Raw genomic sequence first — 22,710 nt, forward strand, 5'->3', positions numbered from 1 at the left:
TTCCTCCAGGCGTTACCCTTGCTTTCTCTCTTTCATTCCCAACTTCCTACTCGGTAACCGTGGGCAAGTTTTCACACCTGTATACTGGGGGGTGGGGTGCGGAAGAGAGTAAGTGGGCTGAGAATTAAGTAAGAAACCAGCCAAGCAGTTGGGAGTCTGTCACTGCCCCATGTGAGTCAGCTACAACCGACTGGGAGCCACCACAGACGCCCTAATCCTCTACCCGCCTCCTGGCCGCCCCACCATGCCTGTTCCTCATGCTGCGCCCTCTTAGCTCCACAGGCTTGCTCCCCTTAGCTCCCGGGCTTGCTCCCCTTAGCTCCCGGGCACAAGGTCTAACAGACATCCTGTGACTGAGCCTCTGCAGCATCTGCCACCATTGCCTTGCGCTCCTCCTCTCCGTGACACGCTCACTTCCTCTTGGTTTTTCTCTCCTGTAGCACTGCCACTCAGGCCTTCAGTGGCCACCCCGGGAGGAGGTCCCAATGGGCACCTCTACTTCCATGTTGCGGGTTTCCAACCAGCAGTCCACATCTCCTCCTGCCACACCACAGGTGCTTCAAACTCCACACCACCCAAAGTGAACTCACTGACTGCTCTTCTCTGACCCTCCAGACCTACTTCTGCTCCTCATCCCATGTCTAACTGGGGTCATAACTAGCGCCCCAGGCACCGGAACCTGGAAGTCGAGCCTGACTTCTCACTCACTCCCACTGCCTGCATTCACGAAGGCCCGAGGACTGCGGCTTTTCCGTCCCCCATCTCTTATTGCTCCCTTCCTTCCCAACTCCCACTGCCAATGCCTGACTTCCCTCCAGACCTCCCTGGTCTTTCCTGACCCCTCTCAGGCTGTGCCCCCCCACACACAATACACCCTCTCCCCTTCTCCCCTGGGGTATTCAGCAATGGTACACACTGGGTTACTTGCAGCTTCACCGCCCCTGACGCTCCTTCTTGCCTAATACTCTACTATGGCTGCTGTCTGCCACCTCTAGTCTGACTTCTCACCAGTCCCTCAACTCCTGACTGCGCTCCAGCAAGCTGAAAACTTGTTTATCCCCAAAATGTGTCTTTATGGTAACTACATACTATGGGTCTGCGTTCCCTCTGGCCCTCCCTCCACACAGGACTCTGGCTGGACCAGGCCAACCTCAGCAATAATGCCCTTGGGGAACCCTTTCTAGGGGTCCTCTTCCCCACCCCCCCAGAGTTCTGTCAGGTGCCCTCTTCCTGTGCTCCCACAGCACCCTGGGCACACCTTGATCACAGCATCTGTCACCCAGACTGTCTCCTCAATTAGTCTAGGAGTTCCTTGAAGGCAAGGACTTGGTTTTTTTTCTTCTCTCAGTTCCTGCAGTGCTAAACAGAGTGCTTGGCACATGGAGGGTGACTGAACGAATGGGTTGGATGAATGTTATCTGGTGAGGTGACACAGTAGGGAGAGGTTCCACTGACCCTTGCTGAATGGTCACAGCCTTCAAAGATTTCCCAGACAACTGAGGGGCCGGGCTCTGGTTTGCAGCTGGACAGAGCGCCCCCAGAGAGAGGGTCTGCTGCCTCTACCTGTGATGTATTTAGATATCTGAGACAGTTATCTGAATGTCCTCACCACTTACGATGCTATGGGAAACAATCTCTGAGGGAGTCGGGGGTGGGGCCAGAGACTGGGAAGGCTGAATTCCAGTCCATCTTGTTTGCATGTCCACTCCCCTGGGACAGGGCCACATATAAGAACTGAGCTGGAGGCACTGGTGCTGGAGACAGCCTTACTGGGAGAGGGCTGGGCTCCTCACTGACACGGACGCACTCCCACCTGGCCTTTCCAGGCGGCTCAGCCTGCGGCCATGCACAGAGAAGTGGTCTGCTCAGCCTGCGGCCATGCACAGAGAAGTGGTCTGCTCAGCCTGCGGCCATGCACAGAGGAGTGGTCTGGAGGAACAGAAGCTCCCAGATACCAGCCAAGGAACCTCTCCAGCCTTCAGGAAGACCGAGCACTGTCTGCTTTCACATAGAATAGCAAAGCCTTTCCCATTCCCATCCCACTGCCCACTTAGCACCAGTAAAGCCAGAAAAGGGAAAGGGTCACAGGTCTGGGTATTTCAGAGAGAAATTTGGGGAGAAGATGCAAACAGTGCAGCAATGCCTATTAAAAACCCAATTCAAAATGTGTATACTGCTAAGCGAATCAGGGCCGAGCTAGAAGGCCTTCTAGTCTGGCTGTGGCCTGAACATTTAGCCAACTTTCTACTCTGTTACTCTCTATGTGTGGCTGGGATAATATGAACTCCTTGCATGCAGATGGACTGTTTTTTTCTGGGATGCATCCTAGAGGCAAAGCCCCCTTTTGAAAGCTGTCTGTCTTCTAACTGGGTCACATGGAGGTAAAGGTGACCCCCAGCAAAGGTCCAGCATTCTCACTCCAAGCATCATCAAGCCGATGAGGGCAGCAGGAAGAGGTGGGCGGCATCTCAGGGAGGAAGGGTGAGCTTTCCCATAAGCACTCAGAGGAGCAAGGAGGAAATGGTTACCCCCAGGGCAGAGCGACCATCATAGCATCACAGAGAGGAAGGCAGAGGCCAACAGGGTTTAACTCCCAAGGGGAGTCACTTCAAGAATGCCAGTGCAGACATTACTTGCAGCTCCTTGTAAAGCCATTCTCAAGGCATTAGATCAGCAAAGTCAATGAAACAGAGACAGAGGTGACTGACATGAGATGCAGTTAATGGAGATGAGCTTTTTTAGAACACAGATTCACAGACTGGTTAGAGATGGCCAGTGAGATGCAGGGTACACGGGTGTCACGTGGGGCCCCAGGATGCGGCAGGGACAGCAGAGTGATGACAAGGATGGGAAGAGAAGCCCCAGATAAACATGAAGCCAAAGCCAGCTGGTTTCTTACCACTTCATCCTCGGTAGGCTTGAAAACACAAATTTACACTTAGTGGGAAGCCACACCACACACAAGGTCACAAGTCATAAGCACCAGGCTACTCATTGCTGCTTGGTGGGGGTGGGGGACCGCGAATGTTAAATGTTCTAACATATTAGAGACAGGCCTCCTCAGCACAAATGGAAAGCAAGATCAGCAGTGCTTGGAGTGCTGGTACTTATTTTGAAAAGGCATCCCAAGCCTTGCCATTTCTATTTAAAAAAAGTCATACACATGGTAGACGCGGTCAGTCATACTGCACAGTTCAGTCCCCTGGGTCTCCAACTCCTATTCTTTATGCTTTAAGAAGAATATAGTGGATAGATGAGATTCAAAGTTCAGCTCAGAGGCTTTGTCGTACAAACGGTCAGGCAAGGAGACTGATTTAAAAAAAAACTGAGCTTGGAGGTGGTGGTTTAAGGAAAAGTCTAGCATGTTCAGACTTCACCCTCCCTTTAAAAAGTAGGCAAGTAACCCCTTTAAAAGGCTCATGGAACATGTCTGCCATAAGAGCACATTAGTTGAACAGGACTTCAAAAACCCACTGATTGAGGTTCACACGGGAACCAGTCTGAGAAAGGGCAAGGGACGAAGGGGCCACCAAAATTGGCCGGGTTTCTGCTGTCAGAGCTGGGGCACTGGGGCTGGCTCTGCCTCAGTCTGAGCAGAGTGGTCAGTGACTGACTCACGCACAGGGTTACTGCAGGCATTGCAGAACTCAAGAAGCCGGACAACAGAACAAAATTACTACGGGCTCAGCAGGCAACACATGGAGTTTAGAGCAGGGGCCACTGGAAAAAAGCTGAGGGGCCCTAAGAGATTCAGAAGGCAGGCAGATGCTCAGAATTAGTATTTTCATCTTTCAAGGAGCAGACAGGAGTGAGGCCACTTGGGAACACAAGACTAGGGCTGACCCGAGATGGGAGGAGAGGAAGCCCACACCACTGATCTTACCTCCTCTGCGTCCTCTGAATGGGTGGAGAGCTGGTCATGCTGAATAATCTCAGCATCCTCCTCTGTCGGTCCGTTGCCCACCCTGATCCCACCAAAGTTGAGAGTTCCCTACACAGATGAACAGAAAGAGTAGAATTTGCCTGGGCTTTAATGTGACATTCTGTGATGTGGGGAAGGGTGATGGTTAGTACATACAAACCTCAGAAAAGCATATATTCTAACAACAAAAACAAAACCCACTGATGGAACAGCTAAGTAAAATCAAGCCACTGTTCCCACCCCAACCACCTCTGCCCAGGCCCAGCCTGAACTACATGTACCACCTCAGTCTGATCAGAGGCAACAAGCAGTTTCTGCTGCACCAAGAGACATCAACCTCGCCTCAGCCAGTGCCAACTGAGAATCCTGCTTGCATGAAAAGCTTAGTAGGAACAGACTCTCCTAACAAGCGTGGCTCTATCTGTAAAGGCTTCAGTGACCTAACTTTTTCTGGAACTAAAGATTACACTTTCTAAGAGGGAGGGGAGTCAGATGACAGTGATTGCAACCTGGTCGGCTAAGATTTCAACAGGAGCCAGACAGTTTCAGCAACTTCTCCCCCAAATGTACTGGGTCCTTGCCCAGGAACAAAGGACTTTCTAGGTCACACAGAACAGGGAAAAAAGGCTTAATGTACATTAGCTTGCAGCTAGAGAATACTGAGTTAGGCTCCTGTCCTTCAGGGGAGGACTCCGAGTGCTAACACAACTTTTTCACAGGCATGTGGGCAGATGCTGACTAGGTGCCTGTTGCCTCTCACTCCACAGGCGTGTTGAGCAGGGTCCCCAGGACCAGAATTTCTAAGTCAGCCTGATCTGGAAAAGTTTGGGTTTATTGAGGCAAGGGGATTCTTTGGGTACAAAAACCAGGCAGAACTGGGGTTAAGTGTGGCAGATACCAATTAGTGCTAACCTGCCACTAGAGTGAAAAGGAACCAAGGAAAGCGCTCTGAGACCTATGTCACGTGGCTGCCACCCAGGAAGCCAAACAAGGCAAGAGTTCAAAGACTGCTCTCCTGGAAAATGGCCTCCAAGCAGCACGAGCAACAATACGCAAGTGGTTTGGGACAGCCACCCCAAGGTCCCCACTCGTTGTTTCACCTCTGGTGTGCATCTCTGACCACAGCATACGACCACCGACCCTCCAGGTTTGGGCAGATTCTCTCTTTTCTTCTAGTAATGGTTCTCATGTGCTCGTCAGAGAACCGGTTGAATCAGAATCACCTTGAAAGCTGCATTTCATTAAATAGACAGTCTCGAATATCACCTCTAGAAACGGTAAATTTCATAGGTCTAGGGTGGGCCTAGAAAATCTGTATCTTAAAAATATTTCCCCAAGGACAAACTATATGATCGTTTTGATTGTCTACCAAAATTGAAAAAGCGTGTCCCCCAAAATGCATGCACCCTTTAAGACAGTAAGCCCACTGCTAGGAACATCTATACCTGTGAAGTTTTATCAGGATACAAGGACAAGGATGTTGTATTATTTGGAACAGCAAAGAATTGGGAACAACCACCAGAGCCATCTATAAGAGGATGGTTACATAATTTTAGCACATCCGACAGTCCTGCGGACTGCTGGGCAACTCTAAGGGTACTGTGATGAAACAGTAAGTCAAGGGGCAGAAAAGCGCTACAATTTAAAACCCAACTGCTAATGTGTTTTAAATATATATACCCGTACATACGTATATACGTATTTCTATCAATAGATGACAGATACATGCTGATATTGGTAGAAAAAAATTGAAAGGCAAAATTCCCCACTTGCTAACAATAGCCTGGAGGAGGAGGTGGGGGAAGCTTCACTGTCAGTACTGTTTGCAGCCCTAACCAAGTGCACCTATTGCTTTGCTTTTAGTTTTTCGTGTCAGGAGGGGGTGACACATAATGCCACGAGGAGTCATGGCATTATGGGCAATCTCTATGTCTTCCTCCACTTCTCTAACACCTAAGAAACAAGTTCAAAGTTCACCAGGTGATTCTGATGCGTAGTCAGATCTGGGAACTGCCCCAGGCACCTCCAGGTTGTGTAACTATTACACCTGATGACCCCCGAGAGGCGGACTGAACATGTAACACAAGTGTACACTCTGCAGCACCTTCTGCACCACACTGGTGACAGGACAGGACTCCTGCGTATCCTTGGGTGGGTCTTTGGGTGCCTGGGTTGAGGAAGCAGGCTTTAGGGCCTAAAGCATAAAGTCGTTTCTGAAGTTTTCCCCAACCAGCAGATGAAGTGAGGGGGCAGCCAGGTTAAACCTCCCAGCCAGACAGAATAGGTGTCCCTTCGGAACAGAGGAAGTGTGAGTTACAGGAAGGGAGCTGAGACACACACATCAGCAGAAAGAAGAAAAGAAAAAATTAAAACTATGACACACTGCTTACAGACAACCAAGAGGACAGGGGACGGAACAAAACCAGATCTGTGTTCATATCCTCAGCTCTTAGGGTCAAGAATCTAGGGCCTCATAATGGAATGATCATTCTGATGCATTCAGGCTGCTCTCCAGAAATAGATGTTTGGCTAAAGAACCAGTGGGCTAAGGAGTCCCTCCGAATGAGCAGGTTTCCTGACCGGAGACTTTTAACTTGGACAGTATCACAGAAGAGGATGCTAGATTTAAAAGCATCAAGACTGATGCAGCAGAAGCACACTTTAAACTAAGACTAGAAGAAAGAAGAGCACATGGGAAGAATGTCAATACATGGACAGTATGTGCTTTAGGGTATTTTTCCCCCTCTCATAAAAGAGAATAAGTCCCCATTTGAAAACAATTTTAAGCAGCCACATTTAAATATCTTCTGATTCAAGATATCAGCCTTTTTAGACTAGTTCTAGAAGAATAATTAGTTTTTGGAGTTAAAGGATCAGGAACACCTAATGAAGTAAATGGTCACCATCTAAATATTTCATTTATTTAAAAGAGTATGATGCCACTAGAATACAATAGAAATGAAGAACCGCTACTGGTGAGATTTCAAAAATATTACAGATTCATTATTACCTAGAATAGATTGGGCTAATTTGGTATTAGTACATTATAAGATTTTGGTTAAGAGATGTTTTAAGGACAAATAATGAAATGCTTAAGGTCCAAAGGCTGTCACTGAATCATGAGCTAGCACTGGAAGAAGGAAAGACTGAAACAGAAGATGACTTTGTTATTACACCAAGTGGAAAGTACACGAGACACATGGCAGGGATGAGGTCTCAATGAACAACTGAGGATGTGAGGGCTTCTGAGTCTCTCACAGAAAAGGAGACACGTACAAGTCTCCACTGGAAAGAGAGTAAGTCACAGCTAACGTGGACCAAATGTCCAAGCATCACTTTGAAGCAGATCTTGAAAGTGGAGGGAAATCAATTCAAGAATCACAGGGATGTTCTCACTCCATGATGAAAAAAATCATCCAACACAGGGTCACAAAATGCACACATGACAATGGATGAGTCCAAGAGCTGCCCTCTTGGATTAAGATGATGGGCTTGGAGAGGGTATGACAAACGCCCTGAGTTCACAGACATGACTGTACTTATACACTGAATGGAAACTTAGTGGACCAATGGTAAAGATGACACTACAGGCTATTCCTAAGAGGTGGAGGTTTTTTCTGTCATCGTCTCAGTGAGTAACAAGGACAAAATTCCCAAGAGCACACATGGCCCATGCTCTCAACATACTTAGAAAGAATTCTGCTGCACTGTTTGCCACCTCTTTAAACAACATGTGATGGTTTGTTGGTTTTAATTCACTCACTGTTGCAGCCGCTGCTGCCTCTAGTCCCTGTTGGCTCGGGGTTGGGCTGACTGGGGCCTCCACAGGTTGCCCTTCCTGATAGTGAATGGGAGAAAAGAGGAAGGGAGAAGGAAATAAGAGAGGGAGGGAGTGAAAGGGCAGACGAATGGAGGGCACATGGAAGGATGGAGATGGTCAGAAAAGGGAGAAGGACGGTCTGGTAACTCAGCTGCTCTCCAACAGGAGTAACAATCTAACAGCCATATGAGAGTCATGCAATACGATCTTTTAGGCTTTACCAGGCAATGTAATAAGTAAGCATTACTACAGTGCCAGAAACGGGTATTTGGCAACTTAAGTGTGTGCGTGTGTGTGTGTGTGTGTGTGTGTAATTCAGATGCACGCAAACATAAAGTAAGCACAAGTACGTATGCTGCTTTTTTAAAAAGAAAAAACGTCAATGTGCTTTAAACCAAATCTTTCCCTACACCAGATGTTTTGGCTGGTGAAAGTATCACGGTCTCATTTTAAAAGAAAATGTCTTGGTGTCAGCCCTGTGGTTGCCCAGGCAAACCACATGAGTGGGTTCGCCGTCCGCAGCTCCGGCAGCCTTGCTTCAGCTATTGCTGCAGTGAGACGGGCCCAGACCTGGACTGTGCTGAGCACTGCATGAGCAAAGCCCCATCAGGAAAGGTGAAAACTATGACTTGTTCTTGCCACCTGGACTACTCAAAGCTGAGCATCTGGCTGTCTGAACAGCAATTACATGTTTGTTCTTTTCAGCAGGTCCAGGGCTCATGCTGGGATACAACACAAGTGCATTTTAAGAGAATACCGGTTATGCACAACTCATTACATCCAATGAGGAATTGCATTGATTAAAAAAAAAATCTGGTAACTTTCAGCAACAGAAATATACCCACCAAATGCTTCCTCCTCAAATACTGACGGCGAAGGACCAGTGGTTTAAACAGTAGCATCCAAGGGACACACAGCAGTGCAACCACTACCAGGAAACACTGAATTCCTTTCTGCAAAGTAAGGAGGAAAATGCACACTGTATTAGTCAAACGTGAAGTTTCCAACTCTAGCAGAGATTTTCCCTAAAATAGTTCTTTCTTACTGATCTAAGAATAAAAAACATAATCCAGTTTCTCAAAATAACTAGATGTTGCAGCAAAGCCCAGGTTTGTCCCATAGGATGGGAGTTATAAATTCCACTCTGCCTGGATACAGAAAATTACAGTTGACTCTCCCAAAGAATAAGACTGGGTTGAATTTAGATCTGAATGCGTGGACTGAAAAGGAGTTTTAAAGGCTTCTTTCAGGTCACAGAAACATCTGGCTTGCTGACCTAGGACAACAACCTGAGAAAAGTCCACCTCTAGATTGACGCACCTGTCCAGAATACAGCATTGAATTACCAGAGTCCCCGTAGGAAAAGAGGAACATATTTATGAAATGGATCAGAAGGCTTGGTGCTTTCTCCGATGTCTTAGCATTATAGGCCGTCCACTTGTAAAAAATAAGGATAACCAAGTAACCAAACAAAGAGGTCATGAAGATTATTTCTGGAATAAATCCAAAGTAGATATTCAGGGGCTTCTTGAAGTAGCTAAAAATTAAGACAGAAAAAAATGTTAACAGTGAACAGACCGAGGATCACCTCATACCAAGTGGACTGCTCTCCCTAGACTTTCTACCTAACTTTCCATCAATTCTGTGTTTAAGAATTGAACACTTTAAGAAGTGACAGCCAGAAGCACTAGAGGCAATAGAGACAGGCAGGATTAACGACTACTTTCAAACTTTTGAACCTTGAACAGTTCTAATACCATCCCCGTCAATCCCTCGTGAGAAAGAGAAGGGAAAATCAAGTACCTTCTGAGACTACAATTCACAAGTTTATGTGAGTTACACATCATGGGAAAAAACATAACTTCCATTTTGATGAAAATTACACAAGGTGGTGTTTTTTTTTTAACAAAGATCTTGAGAACGATTGTATGTTGTCTGCTCAGTGGCTCAGTCATGTCCGACTTTTTACAGCCACATGGACTGTAGCCTGCCAGGCTCCTCTGCCCATAGAATTTTCCAGGCAAGAATACTGGAGTGGGGTGCCATTTAATACTTTAGAGGATCTTCCCGACCCAAGGATCAAGCCTATGTCTCTAGTGTCTTCTGCACTGGCAGGCAGATTCTTTACCACTAGCGCCACCTGGCAAACTCATACATTGTTAAGGGACTGATATTAATAAGCAAGCTTCATTTGAAGAAGTTAAGATTTTTTTTAAAGGCACTTCAATAGAGAACAGTGCTCTGAGTTATTATTTCCTCCTAAAGGTGTTATGACTTCTTCAGGCAAAAGCACTGTCTGAACTGTGTGAATTCTTAGGACAAAACAGAGCAACTCACGTGTGGTTGAAAAGGCTCAGGCTGACTCCAAACAACATGTGGATGATACCAAGGATAACAGACATCTTCATCTTAAAGGAGTTGAGGAAGGTCAGTTTATTGGTAGCAATGTTCCAAATCTATCGCATCCCAAGAAGACAGAAGGCATTACAAACAGTTCTCAAATGGAAAAATATTTACCTACTGTTGAAAAAGTTTTTTTTTTAATTGTGGAAATTCTAAACATACATACAAGCAGGGAGAATAACATAACAAACTCCTATGTACCTATGGCCTAGCTGCAATGATTAATTATTGACTTCTCATCAATCTTGCTTCATCATTACCTCACCTATGCCCCACCTCCATATTATTTTGAAGCAAAATCCAGATATCATATCCTTTTACCTGTACATATTATATTTCAGCATGGATCTCTAAAAGGTAAGAGCTCATTTTTAAAACATGACCACAAAGGACTTCTCTGGTGGTCCAGTGGCTAAGACTCTGTGCTCCCAAGGCAGGAGGCCTGGGTTCAATCCCTGGTCAGGGAACTAGATCCTGCCTCCTGCAACTAAAGATCCTGCATGCCACAACTAAAGAACCTGCTTGCTGCAACAAAGACTCAAGACCCCACATGCTGCAGCTAAGACCTGGTGCAAAAAAAAAAAATCACCACAGTACTGTCATAACACCCCAAAGCATTAACAATGATTTCTTTAATACCATGGAATCATTAATATTCAGATTTCCCTGATTGCATCCATATTTTTAAAAATAATTCATTTATTCAAAGTACAGTCCAATAAGTCACTGTATCACGTGACTGCTGATAGGGTTTTTAAGTCTCTATAGCTTCTCCCTGGAGCTCTCCTTTTTTATTCATTACAAAATATTTGTTGAAGAAATTGGGGACATTTATCTTCTAGATGCTGGCTGAAACCCAGTGGTGCTGTCCTTCCATTATTTTTAAATATTAATTGCCTTCAGCTTTGTCGCGTAAGGCCTGGACGCCTGTAAAATCTTCCTGACAGTTCTGTCTCCACTTTGCCCATCAGAGTGTGTTTCCTAAGTAATGACTCTGAGGCAGCCATGTCCCTAGGCCAAAACCTCCAAGAATCCCTGTCACCTCTGAGACCAAAAGCAAACTCTGTAACCTGTTAGGCCAGATCTTCCACCATCTAGCCCAGCATCTTTTTTTCTGAACTAGCCTCTTCATGAAGAGTTCATCCTCAGTGACCTCTAACCTGAAAACTTCTGGCTGGTTCTCTCTGCAGCCCCAATCTGGCCTGAGCTTTTGCAACTCCAACTGCCTGATGGACATTTATACCCAGGTGACCCACAGGCACTTTAAACTCAGTACCTACCCTGTAAGCATCAAATGTCTGCAACAACAACAACAAAACCTCTGTAACTACAGAACATTACAGAAATGTGAGATAGTATTATTATTAGATTCCAAGCTGTTTGAGGGTAGGAGCTATGTCTTAGAATGATGTATTTCACTAGCAGCTGCTACACTTATAGACAATAGGGATTCAGTAAACATCTGTTAAATGCACATATGAAATGTTATGAAATATCTCCAAGTATCAGTTTCCTTATCTGTATGGCACAGACAGCAGTCTCTACCTGATAGAATTGTTTGGGGATAAATAAGATATGCTGAGGGTTCAGTATAGTACCTGGTCCATAGTAAGCATTTCAGTAACATTAGCTTCTATAAAAATTAAAATAATTAACTTTTTATCTCCCTACCTCTATGCTTTTGCACATACTTCTCTTCATCTATAACAATCTGCAATATTTTTCAAAGGCCAGATTAATTCCTTTATTTTTTTAATAAGAAACCTCAATCTTTCTGGCAATGATCTGCTTTTCCTCTGGAATTCTGTAATCCTTACAATCTAATGCTTAAATTCCTCCCTACCTCCTCTGTTTAAGCACATAACACAAAAGATTTGATCCCACTTTACTTGCTTACACATTTGAAAAAAAAAAAAAAATTCTGGGACAAGTTTTATAAGAATGCTAATCTAAAATCCATAGAAAAGAGCTATTTTTGCTTTATTAAAACATCTGCTAAAAATAAAAATGAAACTAAGTCAAACAGAAATAAACTGGGAAGGAGTCTTGAAAAATCAATCTTCCCAGAGTCAGTATTATTAGCCATCTCTAAAGTAAGTCATGCAGGAAAAATAACATGGCTCCCCAAGGCATCTGGGTCTCTTGAGGCTTTAAAGTACTCTGGACAGATACACTGAGGTTTTCTAAAAATATGTAACCTAAAACTCCAAAAAAACTATTTATCTTCATTTTCATTCTTTCACTTCTGGGTTTCATTTAAAAATTTTGGTGTTAGAGATTTCTCTGGCAGTGCAGTGGTTAAGACTCTGCACTTCCAATGCAGGGGGTGCAGGTACAATCCCTTTTTGGGGAACCAAAATTCCAAAAGCCATGTGGCATGGCCAATTAAAAAAAAACAACTTCATGTCAGACATATAGAAAAGAAGTGCTCTTACTGGATCGATGCCAAAAGGATATGGTCCACCAAAAACTCCAGTGACGGCTGGGTTCAGCTGGAGGACAGGGTTCCCCCGAAGTGTCTCTTCCCTACCATGTTAGGAGAAAACCAGCATTTATTTTTTTATCAAGAGAGGGAATCACTGTGATCCAGAAACTGATCCCCAGAGAAATTACTATAAGCTACCTTGTCTTTTCAGTAACAGAGGAGGGATTAGTATTAGAGAGTGAGAAGGGATCATAGTTAACAAAGAGAAAGATTAAACATACATACAAGACCAGGTAGGGAAATTGGGAGACCTGCTTTTAACTTACAAAAAGAATCAATGTGCCTAAATTACAGTTTCAGTTCCTTGATACTACTGAACAAATCACAAAGCATTTCCCAGGCTAGAGCATAGATAAGAGGAGACACTACATTCTTTTGGAACAGAAACAGTGTCAAACACTTCCTAAAGAAGTGCTGGTTTACCACTTATCTGGAAATCCAGAGCTGGACGTGAAAGGAATAAGCTTTGACTTTCAGCTTCTTGGCAACTTACGTCCAGTTGTATATATCGAACATCGGCCGTACGCTCCAGGATGACCCAAAGATATTAAGAGACTTGGAAAAGCAGTCGTTATAGATGAGGCCAGTGTAGATGGAGAACACGCCCATCAACAGAATGATGTACCTGCCGCTGAATATAGTGCTGAACATCTGGGAGCCAGAAGAAAGAGGCCAATGAAACATAATCCCTGCAGCTCAAGTTGTGACAGTGTCATTCAGAATATACTAGCCCCTTCCTCTCTCGCCACGTTTACCCCATTCTGGGTCAGAGAGCTTGAAGTAAAGACCAAAATACAAACACTAACAAGAAATGTACTTTCACAGCATGTGGCCTCTTTAGTGTTATAATGAACATAGCTCCTCTATTCTCTAAATAGTCTCTAAAATTTCTCTATGGGTCAAAGACTTCCAGATTATAATTTTCATAATGGTGCTTGAGAAATTATAAAGTTTCAGACTAACGCAGATGTAACCTAGACATTAGTTCATTCTTGAATTAGCTAGTGTTAACTGTGTGGTTACCAGTGGGGCGAGCCAAGGGGAGAGGGTCAGATAGGGGTAAGTGACTCAAGAGGTACAAACCACTATGCATAAAATAAATAAGCTATAAGGATATATTGTACAGCACACAGAATATAGCCAACATTTTATAATAATTTTAAGTGGAGTGTAATCTATAAAATTTTGCAATCACTATGCTGTACGCCTGAAACTAATGTAATATTATAAATCAATAATACCTCAACAAATAAGTAAAAAGAAAATGTATTTCCATCAATCATGGAGAAAAGACTGAATTATCCTTCTGTATGTACAAAATTTTTATAAACCTGTTGCCCTATGGAGAGACAAAAACAGTATGCAGCCAAAGATTACAGGAAAAAAAATATTAGAAATATGTCAAGAAAATAGTACTACTATCTTATGTTTCTGAGTTTCAAGCAAAAACAAACAGACAAAACATCACCTCATTCTCATTCTTCTGGGATAGGATCCGGCTCTCTCTTAACACCATCCATACAGCAAAAAGAGTCATCAAAATGCCATGGCCAAGGTCACCAAACATCACAGCAAACAGGAAAGGGAAAGTGATGATGGTGTATGGAGCTATAAAGAGACCAGAGAAAAAGACAAATTCCAGAAAACCGCAGCTCCTAACACATCACATCCCTCTCCATAATCTAAGATCAGTATAAAAGGGACTCATTCCCAAGCTGCTGGTCAGAGGGATTCCCAGGAAATAATGTCCACAGCAGGATTTGCACAGACTCACAAAGCTACCACCAGCATTTTCAACAAAGAATCACACAGGAAATGAAGGTTTTGTCTCTAGCCTTGGCACCAGGGGGGTTTGTCTCTTGATTCCTTTTCTTTCACTCCTGGGATGCTGCTCCTGGGACAGGCCAACTTTCCTCCCCTGTGCACTGCAACAAGCTGAATAAAGCCACCAGGTTAAGTGGGAGAACGTTCAGAACCTGGAGCAGATCAGGTCCTGCAGAAGACTCCCACTGAACATGAATTACCTGACTCTTGATTTAATCACTAACTCTCTGAACAGAGGAGAAATCTGCCTTGTGCTTAAAATGGTCAACAACTGCTATATTTTCTCTATCTAACCTGGAACCAGGAAGCTATTCTAAAATGTCAATGACCTTGGGAAAACTTTTTACTTAAAGCAGTTCCAGCAAATGGCATGTGAGTGAAAGCCAGGTGCTATACAGCCGTGAGGACAGAGAAACCCAATCTATGGAGCTCATGCCTATAAAATTCCTATAAAATTGCCTGCTAAAGGAGTTCCACCTGGCAATAAACCTCACTCCTTACATCCAGATAGGCACCTCTTCATGGGAATTCTACAAGAGGTGAGGCCTGGACAGCATCTTCAGTCTTGAGCCAATTGCTCAATTGCATTCAAAGTGAAGCATTAAAAGAAATAACAAAAAAATCTCCAGAGGGAAAAGATTCAAGCTTTTTTACCTGGATTTATCTCTCGGTAAGTTCCAATTCCATAAGCATCCACTATGTTCTGAAAGCCATACGTGAACTTGTTGGTCTTGTTATAGGTGGGGGGAGTCTGGTTTGTCTGCATCCTGTTCAGAATGGAGGGCACGGTGGAACCACTGTGCTCCTGGGAAACATCAAGCACAGATCAGAATCAGGTCACCCTTCTGATTACAGTGGTGGATTCACAGGCATATATTTGTCAAAACTCACTGAATAGTACACATAAAATATGTGTGTTTCCTTTCAGGTAAATTATATCTCAATCTTTCCAGTCTTTGAGGACACTAGAACTAGCTATAAAATTTATGATGATATGTGTAAACGAAGTCTTGGGAAGAATATCCTTATCATGAAACAAAAAAATTAAGTCTAAAATGTATAGACAAAAAAAACGTGGTACTTTCTTCCCTGAAGATATCCTTATCTGTCTACAAGTGTCATTGTTCTCTCCTGCTTTTATGAAGAAAGCGAAGTTATTTTCTGACTTTTCCCTCTTCACCACCTCCTCTTAATTCTCTAATAATCCTTGGAGTCTAGCAGACCACGCCTGGTCAAAGTGGCTGGCTCATCACCAGATCCAAAGATCCTTTCTCTTACATGCAAGCCCCCGACACTGGAGAGCTTCCTCTTCTGTTTACCAGCCATGCCTTTCCTGTCTCTCTGCTGGTTCCTCCTCCTCTGCCTGTAACATTGCAGGCCCCCAAGGTTCTATTATTAACTCCTTATTCTCTCTTGGAGGTCTCATTCCCTGCCAATCTTATGTATCCTATTTCTTTCATTTTGCCTTTTTTTTTTTTTTTTTTTTTGAGTAAAGCAGGCTTTTACTGTTCACAAGGTTATTTGTGAGGTGCAAAAATCTTCCCATGCATTCTCCCATTCAATTTGGGCTGCCACAGCAAGACAGACAGAAAGCTTGAGGACATATTTTTCTTGCATCTGTATGTAGTGGAAACCTTAGCAGAGAGTAACTACTCCAGGCCTGTCCAATAGAGGCATTTTCCCCTTTTGAGAACTATCTCATCGTCTGTTTTACATTTCCACATGGATTTCTGTCCAACCCCTCAACGTGACTGAAACTGAACTTAGCAGCTTTCTCCAGTCAATAAGGTTCTCTTACTGAATCTCAACTTCCATTAATGGAACTATTATTCTACCCGTCACCCAGCTTTGATACCTCAGAAACATTTTTAATTTTTTCGCCTTGTATTTCTCCTGTACATTGCTAAATACCAGGTCTATCAATGGATACTTCCTTCAGAATGTCTCACAAATTCATCAATATTTGCTCTTCCCATTGCCAGGTCTTACTGCCAGGTCATTATCACTTACTACTGTTTAAAATAACCTAACTGTCCTCCCACTTGTAGGCTCTTTCAGCTCCCCAATCCAACCCCCATGCTATCAGTGGATTACTCTTTTATTTAATTGATTGATACTGATTGATTGATTGATTGATTGACTGAGTCATGCGGCACGCAGGACATGAGATCTTGGTTCCCCGACCAGGGATTCAACCTGTACCCCCGCAGTGGAAGCGTGGAATCTTAACCACTGAACTGTCAGGAAAGTCCCTGGATTATTCTTTTAAAACTGTTGTGATCATCATGTCCTTTCACTGCTAAATAACTCCCAGTGTCTCTCTACTCCCTCCAGGATAAAATTTAAACTCACTAATCTGGTATTAATGACCCTTCATAATCAGGTTCCTGGCTCCCTGATTCAGGTTTACCTCCTGCTCTTTCAGCTTGCCCGCTACAATTCCTGTTCTGGCCCAACCATGTGTGGTCATACTGTACTTGCCTTTGGCCAGACTGTTTACTTCTTGTTATTGCCAAAAGACATCTTATCCAGTCTTCAAAGCACTGAGTAAATGCCACCTTCTTGAAGCTTCTGATCATCCTTGCTGGACAAGCTAGCACCTGCCTTCCCTCCACACACATAAACTGCTCTTGGCACAGACTGTCTTGTATGTTTGCACATCAGCCTCTTCAAGTCAGAAGATACTTGAGGGCCTACTTTTTATATCTCTGTACCTCCTGACCCCTAGATCAGAGGCTTGGACAGGGCAGTAGCTGTAACTACTACTAAAGGGTTATACTATGTACCTAGACTAATGGACAGAGAGAATGGACCAGGAAACTGATGTTCTGGGTGTGAGTAACCCTGAAGGATCACAGGGATATGATCAAATCATTTAATCTTTTCTGAATTACAATTGCTACATTTGAAAATAAGGATACACGAGATGTTCTGTCAGGATACAAGGTGAGTACAAGGTGGGTAAACTGAAGAATTCTGAGACAAAAATGCCACGAGAATGTGATTGATTCCTGTTACCACTGATGGAAACCTTTCTTCCTGGCTGGAGGCTGCACTGCCAGCTGTGGGGGACTCACCGTGCCCCTTCTGAGCGCAAACTGGATGGAGTCAAGGTCAGTGACAGGGCACCAGACCTCCGCAATTAGGCACTTCTGGGTCACATCTATGTTGCACAGGTTCAAAGTATGGTAGATGGCCTTCATCTTCCGCACCTTGATGAACCAGACACGGATGTTCTTGGCAGCAGCCTGAAGAACCCTCTGGCGGTGATCCTCTGTTTGGTTCAGAACCTTTGGGGAGAGAAAGGAGCAGGAGAGCGATTCTTCTAACGCCCTTCTTCCATTTCAGGACATGAGGGCAAGGAGGCACAGCTTTCTGAGAAGGGATGCGGGGGATCTGTTTTTTCTCTTCCTCTGGCTAGAAGGTTTTGTGTTTTTTTTTGGCCAAATTGAAAGAAATTAAGAGTTCTACTTACTAATGTTCATATTCACTTCGCTTCAAGCTAAAGAGAAACCTGAGGAAATGGTTTTCAGCTTTTCTAATTTTACCACCAAATCTATGGCTGAACAATGCAGTCACTGGCTTTTATCTGGTTCATTAAAGAGCAATGGTTTTCCATATGGAGCCTGTAACTCTGACTTGAAGAAGTCAGTGTCCCAGGCCCAGGAACGGACAGAGTTGTCACATCCGTACTTATGAACAGCAGGCCGCAGAACGCCCCTGAACATCAGCCAGCACTGAGGAGTGGTGGGAAAGAGGCGCTGCTGATCGCCATCATCTGCTTCTTAGAGACTCCATGCTGGGGAAGGAGACAGGAGACTCATGGCCTCTGGAGAGGATTCAGACTGCCACATACCACAGTCATCACAGAGCAGATGAGGCTTGATTTTTCTGTCAGGCTTTGTTTTCTGCCCAGGAAGCCCGATCCCTTGGAAACCAGCACAGAGTTACCTCGGAGGAATAATACTGCCTCGACTAGAGGTGGAAAGAAAGGCCAGGGACACTTCACATTCTACTGTCTTGTTTATCACCAAATATTTAACAGGTCTATAGCAGGTGAGGGGAGAAGCCAAAACCAGGCAAGCAGCTCACCACTCACTTGTGCATAAGAATCTATCTGAAATCTCAACATCTTTTTGAAAAGGAAAAAACTATATATTAATCATTTTAGCACAAGTGCTCCATCATAGCTGGTTCTTCAGGTCAGTTCAGGAAAAAAAGTCATGACTGCTCCCTGAGAAACTGTCTTGGGCAGTAGAAAGTAACTTCCACGAGAGGTTTAAAAAAAAAAAAAACCCATGGCATGCTAGGGAAACTCTTGTTCACTTGAGAATAAGGAACAAGGATACTTTCTCCCCTGATTGTTGACAATTTCACAATGACTATTTAAACTTCTGGAAGGATGCTAATAAACTTGCCCCTACCCCTACATCTCACTCCTTGGTATTCAATCCCTTTTAAAATTTTACTTCAAAAAATTAATCCATTAAAATTTTCCTTCATACATTTTGGTGCTTTAAAAGTCAAATTCTAGCCATTTATAAAGGCTACAGCACATGTTCTTCACAGTCTACTGCAACCCTACTCATAAGGAGGGGGTATAACAGTCCTAGAAGCCAGAATGTACACATGGCTCATTACCCATCAGCAGTTCGAAGAAAACTCTCTTCCCTTGGTTAAACTGCTAAGTGCAGTTAACAGGAGCCAGCAGCAGGTCAAGTGGTGGGTCATACACAACAGGGGTTGAAATGTTTCAACATGTCGAACATGATTCTTAATATTTCAAGGTAACAATCATTACATTCTTTCAACAGGGAACCAAACTCCAACTGGGCACCCTTTTCCTCCCATGTATGTATAAATCATGACTCCCTCTTTAGAAGCCTGTGACAGCCATCACGTGCACAAACTACACACACTACGACTGGGTAAAAGTTCCTTCCTGGGTAACAAGAGTTACCCCAGGACTCTGGCTAGACTGTATGTTCAGACTCAAGGTGACCAGGAGGACACACACCAAGCTATTAAGAGTAGCTGCCTCTGGAGGTAGAGCATGTCTGTGAGAGGCAGAATTGATTTGATATGTACTTCTGTATTATTTGATTTTTTTCTTAACTAAGCATACTTTATTATTCATACTTCATACTTCATTCACTATAAATGTATCTCAGACTCATGAGCTGGGGAACTGAATATTCTAAGCAACAACGATTTCAGGTGCATAGCATCTCTGTCTCATTTGAAGATAATTCACACCATTTTAAAGTCATTCCCTGTGGGGGATGGGGAAGAGTTTCAGGGAATGACTTAAAAATAGTACACACACACACAAACAAACATATCCTGAGCGTCTGTAAGTGCCTAATAAACTGTTAGTGCTTCAAGTAAGCAGTATTTCACAAAGACAAACTCCCTTGAGGTCTCAGTGTACCATTTGGAGATCATCAATCCTGGTATTAACTCCAGAAGCCATCTCCTTTCTCTCCTGCGGCGTCTCAGGACAGGGATAGAGTGAAGCCCGGAACCTGGAATGTGCAGACACAGCCTGAGGAACACTGACATTGCTTCACGGAGCCAGTTTAAGTAATCTCAGAACATAATCCCAACATACTGGAAGGACCAAAACAGGATTAGTTCAGACTGATGCACTAATCAATAATAATTATTTATGGGAAGGGGCCTACAATAGAGCAGCAAGCAACATTTGAACTGTCTTGGCATTCTCTGTAACTATTAAATTCCTTTAGATTAAAAAAGAAAGACAGAAGCAGTTATTACAAATCACATTATAAAGTGCTGGAGAAAAATGGCATGGAGAAAGGATCTCATGGGCAGAATTTCAGAAAAGTTTAAGGGCACAGTGCCTACGATACACTGCTAGGCATGCAAACCCATTGTCCAAAAACAATGTAGAATTTATAAACCATGAGTCCTAATTACTTTTCCCAAGAAAAGGAAATTGTGATTTTGACAGTCCGTAAAAAAAAAATAAACTTAGGCCATTTCTGGTCAAGATAACCTTCACATTATTAAAAAATATATTCCCCACGTTAAGGTGGACTTACAGGGCTTGTGTCTCACCATTCTACAGGCTTAACAGGTGGCCTGGCTACACCCTGCGGGGAGGCATGTTTCTCTTACCCTTCACAGATTTTCTTGACTCTGTTTTTCAGCTGATCGCCTTGGAAGAAAATGATGAACACAGACTTGTGCACGTAGTCTCCCTAGGCCCCAAACCAAAAACCAAGAATTCAGACTTATAACCCAGAAAACTTCTTAAGCATCTTTCTTTCTTGGTGACATAGAAACAACTGGAATCCTTTAAGGGTCTGGCAATCATGCACTTTAACCATTATCTTCAATCCATCTCTTAAGCTCCACAAGAACATTTGCTCTATAAAGATATACAAAAATCTTCCCATACTTGTTTTTAAACTCAATGAGGAGCTTGACACAGATGCAAAGATGATTCTCTTCTTAGTAGAATTTAGCCCTATCTACCAATTCAACTATTCAAACTGAATAATTCTTATATTGCCTAAATGACTCAAGTACAGAGAAGAAAGGAAGTCATTCCTGCCTGCTCGCATGCTCAGAAACTCCAGATAAAGGGGACTGAATAACTACAAGGAGCTGAGCAGCTGGGGAGAAATGCTGATGCACAATCTCATGATTCATGCTGAATTAGACCTCAGGGCGCAGGGAGGAAGGCAATCTATCCAAAGACCAAGTGTATACCTGAAGCCTGAGGCAAAGGTTAGTAGGAAAGATCAGAAAAAGACTCTATAGTGGGTGTTAGCCAGGACTGTCTCTGGTGGCCTGTATTTTCTCCAGTTCCTACAGAGCTTTTATAACAGGAAAACAAACAAAACTTTGGAGGATAAAGAAGGAAGAGGAGGGAAGGAGTAAGTAAGGCTCATGGGTCTTAAATTCCTAAGTTCTCCAGGAATTAACTGGAGCACATTCTTTGTGCAGCTGCTTTGTCAGAGACAGCCAGACCCTCCCTTTACTCCACTTGTTGATAAAAAATAATGCTTCTGTTGCCCAGGAACCTGGCTGAATATTCCTGAGAATAGCTCCACATGAGGTGTAACTGCTGATTGTGATGTTTCCATGACCCAAAGACAGCCTTCAGTAAGACTACAAAACTGGTACTTTAGGAGACTCACCGTAACCTAAGTGTCACCACCCTCCTACTCGGTCCTGAGGACATGATGCATTTACTTCTAGCTGAAGGACCCAGCTACTCTGAGAAGCCTCATAATTCAACCTCTCTTCTTAGGTTTAAAAAAAAAAAAAAGAATACTAATTTAAGACACCCAAAAGATAATTAAGAACATAATAACCAACTCCAGGCTTCTAAATAACACTAATAGCAAAGTGAACTAAATTTCTTGCAGAACAGTTACTCATCTTTGCTTGTCATCTCTGAATGGATTCACCATATAAATGTAGGTTTATGCTAAGAACTCTGTCCTGTTATGTCAAATGCCAAGATGTTAAGTTATTCCTGCTTTCCAAAGCACTGGGTAGGGAATATCATCCTATTTTGCACAACATAAATCTTGAAACTAAGTTCCTAAAATTCCCAACAAACAAGTAGACCAAAAACCATCAATTAAAGTTTCATCAACTTATGAAGATCACAGTTTAGGAAATCTCTCCTCCTTGTACAAATGGATGTTACCAAACTTGGAACCAGATGTCTTGCTTTAATTTTCATTTAAGAGTTAATGTTCTTTGGGTCCCAGATAAGTACCAGAAAACACATAAAGCTGAAATAACTGGAGGGAATTCCCTGGCAACTCAGAGGTTAGGACTCGGCACTTTCACTGCTGTAGCCTGGGTTTGATCCCTGGTAGGGGAACTAAGACCCCACACATCATGTACACATTGTATGTACACATACGATGGAGGCGAAGAGGAAAAGAGGAGTCCCTCAAATTCACAGATCCAAATGGAGTAAATGTAAGGGCTCCTCTTGCGAGGGTCAGGTTCAGGTGGCACATGCTATGTTGCTGCTCTGAGTTCCCTGTACCAGACCTACTCCACCAGACGCAATTCCCTTGTCTTACAGTCACAGGATCCTCCAGGGGGTTCTCGATTTCAGCCTGCCGCAGGAACACATTCCCCCGGCACACCCGCCAAAGCATGCGCTCAAAAGTAGGGATGCGCTCCCGGTTAATCACACCAGCCACGAAGCTGTGGGGAGAAGAGCCAGATTGGGAATGGTTCCATGCCACAGGATAGGAGGAA

At 43.7% G+C, this 22,710-nt stretch overlaps 1 protein-coding gene and 1 non-coding gene across 15 annotated transcripts in view; both read right to left on the bottom strand.

Moving 5' to 3' along the window:
* Positions 1-22,710, bottom strand: part of ATP6V0A1 (ATPase H+ transporting V0 subunit a1) — a 61,960-nt gene that overhangs the window by 8,911 nt on the left and 30,339 nt on the right. For 6 of the 14 annotated variants that reach the window (XM_086357623.1, XM_086357628.1, XM_086357627.1 and 3 more), the window contains 13 exons: positions 22,530-22,656; positions 20,596-20,678; positions 19,886-19,979; positions 17,532-17,744; positions 15,109-15,259; positions 14,099-14,238; positions 13,124-13,281; positions 12,581-12,671; positions 10,080-10,198; positions 9,063-9,279; positions 8,588-8,695; positions 3,884-3,991; positions 2,900-2,917 (listed from right to left, as the gene is read on the bottom strand). In XM_086357623.1, the coding sequence (XP_086213749.1) occupies positions 2,900-2,917; positions 3,884-3,991; positions 8,588-8,695; positions 9,063-9,279; positions 10,080-10,198; positions 12,581-12,671; positions 13,124-13,281; positions 14,099-14,238; positions 15,109-15,259; positions 17,532-17,744; positions 19,886-19,979; positions 20,596-20,678; positions 22,530-22,656 (1,627 nt within the window). The remainder of the gene's footprint in view (positions 1-2,899; positions 2,918-3,883; positions 3,992-8,587; positions 8,696-9,062; positions 9,280-10,079; positions 10,199-12,580; positions 12,672-13,123; positions 13,282-14,098; positions 14,239-15,108; positions 15,260-17,531; positions 17,745-19,885; positions 19,980-20,595; positions 20,679-22,529; positions 22,657-22,710) is intronic. The other 8 variants (XM_086357632.1, XM_086357630.1, XM_086357625.1 and 5 more) reach the window with 2 other exon arrangements.
* LOC147351580 (small nucleolar RNA SNORA31) lies at positions 15,997-16,131 on the bottom strand. The gene has a single exon (XR_015148487.1). It is a non-coding gene; the product is annotated as a small nucleolar RNA SNORA31 (small nucleolar RNA).

The sequence above is a fragment of the Bos grunniens genome, chromosome 19 (genome assembly GCF_055505025.1).
Source record: "Bos grunniens cultivar Pamir isolate PY7600 chromosome 19, Bosgru_T2T1.0, whole genome shotgun sequence".
NCBI classification, from domain to species: Eukaryota; Metazoa; Chordata; class Mammalia; order Artiodactyla; family Bovidae; genus Bos; species Bos grunniens.